The 10,622-nt window shown below is 38.3% G+C and overlaps 1 protein-coding gene across 2 annotated transcripts in view; it reads right to left on the bottom strand.

Annotated features, from left to right (window-relative positions):
* Window positions 1-431: 431 nt before the first annotated feature.
* The window catches only part of LOC139155890 (storkhead-box protein 2-like), a 200,799-nt gene continuing 190,608 nt past the window's right edge, over window positions 432-10,622 (bottom strand). For both annotated transcript variants that reach the window (XM_070731239.1, XM_070731240.1), the window contains exon 4: window positions 432-3,270. In XM_070731239.1, the coding sequence (XP_070587340.1) occupies window positions 3,075-3,270 (196 nt within the window). In that variant the 3' untranslated portion in view covers window positions 432-3,074. The remainder of the gene's footprint in view (window positions 3,271-10,622) is intronic.

Here is a 10,622-nt window from a genome sequence, read left to right as displayed (position 1 = left end):
CGACACACAAGAGAACATCATGGCCTTTTTTCTTCATAAAGTTTTAAATGCTGTTCTTAACATTACTTTAAAAAAAAATGTTGCTGCATTTCATCAAATTCATGGAGGTAGTTATATGTGTAAAATAAACAACTTTTTTTTTACCATAAAAGTAATATGTTGTATTATAATAATACATATTCAGTGTGCAAAATGCCGACAGATTTGTGTTGACCCTTTAAAGTCACAACATAGAAATTCAATGTATTCTGGTTTTGTAAACCTTTCAGCTGATATAGTAAAAGGAGGATAATCAACCATGTAATACAAGATCATCGTAATTTTATCACAGGATAACAGTTTGTCACTCAACACTCAAGCTCCACTCCTGTGGGTATATATCTATAATCTCAAGATGGGCTTTCCTTTAAAAATAATGCACAATAAGAACATTTCTTTTTGTAACTTCTGTTTATATCACATGTTGCAAGAATTACATTAATGCTAATAAAAAGTCATAAACATACTATTGGCCAATAACCATGCCAACATAGCCAGGACCTTTTTAAAGCTCTTCTTTGGGAACCCTTAAATATCAACTTAAGATAATCTGTAAATATAACAGTGGTGTGATTTGTTTTGCATAATTGCTACAGGTACCCATTTTAACAATTCTCATTGATTAAAAAAGTAATTTCCCATTTTAATACTGTCTTTTAATTTTTGCTTTTGGCCGTAAGTTAAGCAATCTGTTTCTACAATTTTTACTTGGTGAATTAATACATATGATACTATTAGAACAGGTTTCAAATTCAAATTATAATTACTGTGATACCAGTTTCCCCCCTCAAAACCTATTTGGAATCTGCATGTATTAAAATACTGCTAATATTATATGTGCCAGTAGTAAGTTCTGCCCAGCAATGCCTTGCTGCATTATTACAATATACCATAGCTTTAAATTTAGAGGTGACCAAAGAATCCAGCAGCACAATATTCTTCATTATGTGCAGTGGGTTCTACCATTTTTTTTGCAGGAAACAGAACTTACACATAATAAATAAAGTATCTAGTCCTTCTTCTGTACTGCTTGTTCTAAGCGTAGAATAGCTGCAGTTCAAAATGAAATGACTCAGAAAGCATGATGGAACGCTTCCCAACACTGAAGGGAAGAAAGCGGCCCCTGCTTGTTCAGAAATGCAAAAGGTACTTCTACATTTTTCAATAGGTTCCAAACCCCCTAGATTTACAATGGAATAATTGATCAAAATGTAAACTGAAACCAAGTAAGTCTAAGATTTATAAAGCTATTTCAAGAAGCACCTGCAAGCTGTTCAAAACCGGTTTCAAAGTGCACCTTCAGAAGACAACACAGAACACAAGTGAAGCTTGAAAAGTTATATTGTCACCAATAGCTGATGAAATACTGCCTTTAATGATATATTTGATTTTATCACCTGAAGATCAACAAAAGACAAATAGTGTAAATGTCAGTGTGCACAACAATTTACACTACTCCTGGTCTTACTGAATTTCATAGTTTGACTTCCACCACAATTATGATCGTTTGAAAAACTAATTCTTTGCAATGTGGGATTGCATAAATAACTGAAGCAGAATTTGGCCCTTTATATTATTCAGGTTTACTTCTGAAACTGTAAACCTCTCTAACCTTTAATTTAGTATACTTTTTTTTCCAAAAATAAATTACTTTGGATTAGCCATTGCAGGACATATACTTTATAATAAATCAATGCATACAGAACTTCTGTTATTAACTTTGTGAATTTTATATGAGAGGTAATGTAGTTTTATGGACTTTGCTTTTGATGATGAAAAATCTAATTAAGCTTTCTATGCATCAATACATCAATTTTTATCACCTCTCATATCAGGAATGTGATCTCTCTGCATATCAGCAACACTTCTAGATATGTTTGATTTCAATTTCTGTGATTGTTCTTAAACTTAGTATTTCAATACAATGTTTACTTACAAAGAAATATAATTCAATAAAAAGCCTGAAGTTTATTAGTCTCTATATCTGTTTTCTACAATGTATGCTCATTTCAACAGCCTAATTTAGGCACTCTAAAATCTACATAAAATAGAAATATAATATGTCCTTCCATAGAAAGAAATCAACTCTTCAGGCCACTATTATTTGTATTACAAAGAGCTTTTTTAAATAATTGTTCAAATTCTTTCAATATTAGTAATATTTGGGGGTAATAGCTTGGATAACACATTAAAGTGATTGCTTAGCTTTATTTGCTATTTAGTATTCGCTATGTTTACTACCTCTCCTATCACTTAATAATGTGCCCCAGTCAAAGTTAGTATTTTCTTTACTCACCATCTATTACAAGTATCAAACCCCTCCTTGCAAATATGCAAAATTAAGAAATAAGATTTAGGCAAATATCTACTTTTTTTACTTTAAAAGAACTCAAGTAACATAAAAATAAGTAACTTCTCCATTCGCTCCTGCCTCTTCCCACATTTTAAAAACATGACCTCTTTTAACTTACTTTTGCTATGATTTCTTGCAAGATCATGTCATGAAGACTCACAGTGAAAATGACAGATATATAAATAATTCACAGGTAGAGCTGAGATCTTTCCTAATCTTGTTTGGCATTGTTTGCCTTCAAGGTGACCCTTAGCTGTTTACTTTCAATGAAGGCTCAGTTTATAAAGGAAAAAAAATCACATCTGTGGTAAACAGTTTAATCAGTGGTGGGGGCATCACATATCTGTGGCATTTTTAAATGAAGTTGGCAACTGCATGACATTGAAAATGCAGATTACACTTACAGTGTCTAGACTTTCATATATGTGCTCAGTTACAATAAGTGAAGCAAAAGTGTACATATTGTCCCTATTCTGTTGCCGCAAAATGTGAAAAGCAATGCCTTGAAATAAAGGTTTCTTTGTTGCCCCTAGCCTATCTAATAGCACAGTTTAAGTTGACACAAAAACTATGCAGTAAAAATGCCTGGTTTATTTTTTCCCTCCAAACACGTAAACATCAATCTCAGTGTCGTAAACTTTGATGTATACGATGAGACAGAAGATGTGAGGCAGAAGCACTATCAAACACTTGTAACAGAAGCTTGCAAGCAATTAGCGGGTTTCTGCAGTTTTTCAGTTTCACTTGTTGGAGGGTCAGCAGTTGCTCGGAAGCTGAACACTGGACCTACACCACCATGCGCAGGACTGAGAGCTGGATTTTGGCGTCTGTTGCTTTCAACAATGCTTGAAGTATTGGAAGCTAAGCTCTCACGGGTACTAAAGAAAGAGAAAAAAATAATCATCAATGTAACATATGTACATATTCATGAGCCGGCCATAAGGAAAAAAACAAAGTGCCATCAAGAGAACCTTCTTGTGTCTGCTTATATGATATTCTATAAATTCCAACCCAGGTACTAAAACACATATTTTACATTTATTTTTAAGAAAAACCATGCTTTAATCCCCCATGTCTATATAGATAGATGAAAGAGTCTAAAGAATATTTGCTGCAAAGTCACTACTCAAAGAGTGGCAAATTTTAGACATACATGAAGCCTTAACCCTACAAGTAGAAATCAAAAATTCTGTACATTAAGGGAACATTATTTATTTCACTCCATATTATACTGTTGCAGAATACAGCCTTTTGTGCAGTGTTTACCATTTCCTGTTGCATCTGATTTTACCACTTGTTGTTGAGTATATATGTGTGTGTATGTTGATCTTTATAAATATACTGAATAAATTTCTAAAATTGAGTTTGATAATTAATCTACAATGATACTTTATAAATATGTAACTTAAAAAAGCATGGAACTAAAAATGTTGGAATTATTAATAACACTTTGTAGTTAAAATGTTTTTTTAATGTTAGAATTACTGGATTTATCACTTGTCATTCAATTGGGAAAATCAGTGTGCTAATACTGCGAGTGAATTATCGTAATTTTACATTTTGGACTGTCTATCCAAGAATACAGTTATCCTCAATAATCTGTGTCCCTGCATGATTGAACAAAAATAGAGGAATTAGTGTTTTATTACAAGTTCTTGTGTAGCATAGAGAACCCTGTAGACTTTTCAAAATAACTTACTCTATTCCTAATGTTAACAGTTTCCCATAGTTTTATCTGTCAACCATGTCCCAGGATTGAATTTATGCTTAGTCCATTGATATATTAAATAGAAATTTAACCAAACATCAAAACATAATCAGCAAAAGGAAGCAAACAGTAATTACATGTATAGCAAGTAACACTTGGTAGTTGTTACACACAATATAATGTGGATAGGAAAAACAATTGGTATTTTTGGGACAAATGACATTGATAGAATTTGTATGTCATAGTAAATTAGGATTTCCAAGTATTCTGGTTTAGTATACAAAAGCTAATATGTTTGTTAACAACTAAAAAGATTGGCTCAAATAAACAGAGATACTGGGAACTATTTCTTTAAACTGTTTTTCATGGTGTTGGTGAATTTGTCTGCTTTCCAAGCAAGAATTAAAAATCATTATTTGTTCTTGTTGTTTGATTCTTAGCTTAGTTAGAAGAAATACCTCACATATATTCCACAAATACTGAATTAAAATTTCAGTCAGTAAGAAAAGCATGGCACTGCTACCCATCGATTTATTTTTGCTGAGAGTGATGATTAAGCAATGTCCACTACTACTGATTGATTAATGGTAAGCCAGAATTATCAGAAATTGGGATTCACTATACTACATAGTAACTTTCTTGTTTCCCCTTACCTTCCTTCTAAATCTTCTTATAATTGTCTTAATATTACGCATACATAGGTACATACAAAAATCAGTACAAGAAAGCAAGGCTGCTCCTTGCCATATTTTGGAGTATAATACTTTATTTTGCTACTTATATTTCACACAATATTAATTGTTCATTTTATAATAGTATATTTCCAGCCAATCAATTATTCTGTTGCAATTAGACTACTACTAGAGCCAGTATCTCTTTTCTAAGATATCATGCATCGTGACTTATTAAATGCAGGTTGTAACAGAAATATAGAATTACTTATTACTTAATACCAGTGAAAAATTAGAATGAACATGTCTGCTATATTTCTCAATGTAAACAGATGAGAGTTCTAACTATTTATTAGACCTCAATTCACATATTTGTGAACAGTAATAGATTAATTAGTCAGCTCCTATGAATTATTATTTTATTATCTTCAATATCACTTCAGAGATTTGGACATTGGTGTAATATCATGGCGGGGAGAAAAGCAAATAAATGTCATATTTTTCAAAGTATAAGATGCACTTCTTCCCCCTTAAAAGTGAGTAAAAATTTAGGTGCGTCTTACACATTGAGTGTTGCATCAGCTGGGGCTTTGCTATATCTAGGGGGAGGGAGGAGTTGGTGCAGTAGCAGCAACAGGCAGCTGATTGGTGGTATTCTGGGAGGCCGATCCAACCGCCAATTGGCTGCGAAGGCTCCAGCATACCCCAGCTGAAGCAGCAGCAATGCAGAGGTGAGTTTCAGTCAGTTTGGCTGAACTGCTTGTTAAAGCTGTGCAGTTTGGAAAATCAACTGATCCCAGCACTGGCTGGCCTGGGTACGCTCTATGTCTGCCTTCACTGTTCATTGGGCAATTTGCTGAGGATGTCCTGCTGCCTTGCCACAAATGCGCCCTTCCCGGCCTGCAAGTCCAGACACGGAGAAAGAGAGTTATGGCTTGGCTTCCAGCACTGGAGAGTACAGGCAAGGGAAGCGGCCAGGTTACCACCACCTTTCATCGCTGGGCATGGCATGGCTTCCTGCCCCTCACTTACCGCATCCATTGATGCAATTTTGGGGTGGAAGACTGTGTTTTATTAGCACAGGAAGGCATGCTAGAAACTGCCTGTTTGTCTTTGTAAAGATAACATCGCTAGAATTTTTATTTCGGGAGGAAAAGAATCATAAATGTCCTAAAATTCTCAGCTTGAAAATTGTTAGTTTAGGATGGGGGGGGGGGTAAGGATACCCAATTCTCAGACCAACTGGCTTCTTCCTGACAGCTCTTTCTCTGCTTTGGCCATCAAAGATGGGGGTTTTGTGGGCAGAAAAAATGCGCTGCAATCCCTGCTCCTCATATTTCCCTCATAATGAGCTTGGGTGGCATGTAATGTATATGGTGTATCTTCCGATCAAAAATGCACTATCGTATCTGTAATCATAACTGCATGTGAAGCAAACTGAATAAATTACAGAACACTGCAAAAGAAATTTAGTCTGTAGTGATAAATATTTTAATTCTGTATGTATTTGTTGGTACAATGTGGGGGAGAGGTCCACCCTAGGCCCTTGCAGTATGATATGCCTCAAGGCTTGGATGTCTCACTACTCTTTTTGTATGAAATTGTTAGGTGAGGTCATTCAATGACATAGGTTGTGATGTCACCAATGATGATACCCAGTTATGTGTCACCACCCCTGGTTGCTCAGGTGATGCTGTGAAATGCTAAGCTAGTCTATGAAGATTTGGATGGGGAGAACCAGCTTCAATTAAAGATTAGCAAGTAGAATGACTTTAGGGTTTTGGCTTCCCAAGATCTGGTGATGTTTCATCTTTGATTCTTGATAAGATTGCACTTTCCTAGACACAGCCAACTGATCCTATTCCTGGATAGAATGGCCTTGCTATACTCTTCACTTGTTTGTGTATTATTTTAATTGGGTTGTGTGGTGTAGGTTTTAGGGTTTTTGCCCACAGTAGGTAAATTGCAGCAAAGAGATAGGCAGATATGAAAGAGCATATCATTTACTACTAATAGTAATAATGTTGACTTTCCAAGCTAACATCCTCCATATATGTTGAATTCCAACTGTTATTACCTCAGGATTAAGACAGCCAAAGTAATTATATCTAGAGCAACATTTTGAAAGGGAATTCATCATTAGCTGAGATGGGTAATAAGTAGACTTGCTGACACTGATTGATGATTATAAGCTATCAAGTTTCTGACTTTTTAAGCACCTATACAGATATTCTCTGCCCTAAATCTGATCCTTTAAGGCTTCCAAATGGCCACCTATCATCACTGTAACTGAATCCATCCATCTTGCTGCTGGTCATGATCTTTTATTTCACCTTCCCTAGAATTAGAGCTTTCTCCAAGGGGCATTATGTCCTTGCATGTCTGAAGTAGAACAATTAGTGGGTGATCATCTGTGCCTTGCGTGAGAATTTTTGAGTTAATTTATTCAATGAGCCAATGATTTTTTTCTGGATATCCAAGCTTTATTTAGGAGTCTTCTCCAACATCCAAATTCAATCTTGCTACTTTAAAGTCCAACTTTTGCTTTTATAGACTATTATAGACTTGCACGATTCTGATATTATACAACATGATAGGGGCAACTCTTAGAATCCCTTACCACTAGCTCTGCTGTCTATGGATAACCGAAACTGTAGTTCAACTGTAGTTGGCCATATCTTGCAGACCTATGTTTAAAAGCAATATGCACAGCTAATCCGCACTCAAGATTTTGAAATCATACCCTAATTTTTTTAGATCATAGTGAAAAATTGGAGAACTGAATAGGAGAACATAAGACTAGGAAAAAATGCATCTTCTCTGAAGCAATGGAAATAAGGAGATTGAAAGAAATGTAAAATCTGTGGGAAGAAAAAAAGATTGGTTTCTTATATTTATGATAATGTAAATTAGTTATTTACTAATTCACATTATCATAAATATAAGAAACCAATCTTTTTTGTTCAGCCAAAGTGATACAAAAGGCCCTCATTGAAATAGACACACCCAAAAAAAATTTAATGCAAAGATAGCCATATCTCTTAGAAAGCTGCGCCTATTTTATTAGGTATTATGTAAAACTATGTAAGATTAAAAACAGCTGCAATAATATAGTCTAGTCTGGTCTAATACCACTACATGCTTAGTAGCAGACACCAATTTGAGAAGTATAATCATAACTCAAAAACTGACCACAAAACAAAGGGAATAGGAAGGTCCACAGATGTGCTGAGAAACTTAGGTTTCCTGGCATGTGTAGAAGCATTAAATGACAAGCAACATTCAGAAAAATAGAAACTCTGAAGCTAATTCAAAGTCCATTAAAATAATGTAACTGTTTCATATAAAGAGCAATGTATTATTCATTGTATGTAAGTATCTGTATAATATTTTTCTTTGATATTAAGGAATACCATGCTTTCCTGAAACTAGGACCTGTCCAGATAATAAGCCCAATTGGACTTTTGAGCACATGCAGTAAAATAAGCCTCCCTCAATAGGCCCCTCCAAATACCTAGACTCTTGCACAGCTGCCGCACAAATAACAGGTAAGCAGGCAAGGCCGGAGAGGAGAGGAAAGGGAGAAATGCTCCATGCACACCATTGTATACATCTGCTATCTATGTGTAAAAGCCTCACAGAGGGCAATCTCACAAACGCTAGCTCTCAAGCCCCTTCTCTTAGTGGTGGCTGAAAAAAGAGCAGCCGCAAAAAAACTTGCCAGCCTTAGTCCTGTTGACCTGGGACTGGGAGGACGCGGACCCTTCCCGATGCCTCCCAGCCGAGGAAGAAGAGAGCAGAAAAGTTGTGAGGGACGGCAGAAGGGCCTGTTTGAGTTACTAGAAAGACGCCCGTGGGGTGGGGTGGGGAGAGCTGGGCAGAGGAGGAGGAGAGCGCAAGGCAGGGTTTATCCCCAAAGTTGTGAGAAGGCGATGCCCAGCCCTTGCTCCTGAAGGTCAGGCCGTGAAGTGAGCGTTGGAGTCGCCGTGGTCTTTTGGGAAGCGCTTCATCACGGAGGTCTCCAAGTTTTGGCTACTGAAGGCTTCGGCGCACAAAAGCCGAGGACGGGTCCTCCCTTCTGGGGAGTGGGACTTGGACCAACGACCCTCTGTTGGGATTTTCACCAGTCCATGGTGAGAAACCGGCGCTATGGCAAGAAATGTGCCACTGCCGCCATGCTCTGGTTTCCCAAGACCACAGTCCGAAATCCCTTCTGCCTTGGTGGTTTTTTTGCCTGTTGCCGGAGAAGCCCAGAGCAGGAGTTGAGGGGAGGGGGGGAGGAAGAGAGGTGTGTGTATGTGTGTGTTGGGGGGAAGCAGGCAAGCAAGGGGTCTCTTGTTGCCCTGTGCTCTCCTTCCCAAGCTCCGAGAAAGAAAATAAACACAGCCTCACTCACTCAAAAATCCCAGATGTTCGGAGAGACAGAGAGAGAGAGGAAAGGTGGAATAAATGAAGGGTGGCATTTTTAACCAAATGAAAGAAAAGAAAAAAGTTGCTAAGAAAAGGCGATCCCAGCGGCAGTGAAAACAAATCTGGGACACAAGCTACCTTGGCATTCCGCCCCTGGGCATCATCTAGCGCTTCCTGTCCAGAAGGGACTTTCTCCTTCCACCTTCACCTGCAGGGATGTCGTTGCCTCCTTTCCCTGCATGGCAATTTTAGGACTGGGAAGACGAGTGAACGAGCTCCTTGGTAGTCAGGACATTGGGCTTTGCTTGCCGCTGGGGGAATCTCACGGCGACAGGCAAAAAACCCACCAATGCAGAAAAGATTTCGGACTGTGGTCTTGGGAAACCAGAGCGCGGCGGTGGCGGCACATTTCCTGCCATAGTGCTGGTTTCTCACCAGGGATCGTTGTTTGGTCTGAGTCCCTCTCCCACGAAAGGAGGACCCGTCCTCGCTTTTGTGTGCCGAAGCCTTCAGTAGCCAAAACTTGGAGACCTCCGTGAGGGAGCGCTTCCCAAAAGACTGCAGCAACTCCAACACTCGCTTTGTGGCCTGGCCTTCGGGAGCAAGGGCTGGGCATCGCCTTCCCACAACTTTGGGGATAAACCCTGTCTTGCACCCTCCTCCTCCGCGCGGCTCTCCCCACCCTGCCCCATGGGCATCCTTCTAGTTCCTCACACAGGCCCTTCTGCCGTCCCTCACAACCTTTCTGCTCTCTTCTTCCTCGGTGATTGGCAGGGAGGCGTCGGGAATGGTCCACGGAGATGGAAGATAGGAGGAATTAAAGCCCTCTGCTTTGGGTGCCTTGAAGGGACTCCCTGGGATTCCCCTTTGCCTTGTGCCACCACCAAAAACTTTCAAGGAGAGTAGAAGCCCTGCCGGCTGACAAGCAGCCAGGCAGCTTCCTGCGCATGTCAATCCACCCATGAGGCTTCCTCCAGGCAGTCTCCGCTGTCTTCCCTCTGCCTCCTCTACCCACCCCTGAACAAGGATCAGAATGGCGGCAGTAATCAGGCAAAGGGGGTGAGTTTTGGGATGGGTTTGCATGCATTATTAGCTTTTACCTTGATTTCTATAGGAAAAATTGCCTCTACTTACGAACTTTTCTACTTACGAATCTGGTCATGGAACGAATTAAGTTCATAAGTAGAGGCAATTTTTTCCATAGCTCTACATTAAAAGAAGGAAGAACATCATAACCTGTGAAAACTTCATGCATATTTCTATTCTGCACATAATTTTGAATGTTCAGAAATTTCTAGGAAGAGATGCATAATGTGAATAAATCAGAAACACAATTAGGGAGGCAAATGTATTACATATCTAGCAAAAGAAGAAAATCTGCAAAAATCGAATAAGGTATAGCTACAAAATTTAGTTTTAAGTGCAGAGCTTTTGTTTTAAA

The sequence above is a fragment of the Erythrolamprus reginae genome, unplaced genomic scaffold, assembly GCF_031021105.1.
Source record: "Erythrolamprus reginae isolate rEryReg1 unplaced genomic scaffold, rEryReg1.hap1 H_9, whole genome shotgun sequence".
NCBI classification, from domain to species: domain Eukaryota; kingdom Metazoa; phylum Chordata; class Lepidosauria; order Squamata; family Dipsadidae; genus Erythrolamprus; species Erythrolamprus reginae.
This window is presented reverse-complemented; position numbering and strand designations above follow the sequence as displayed.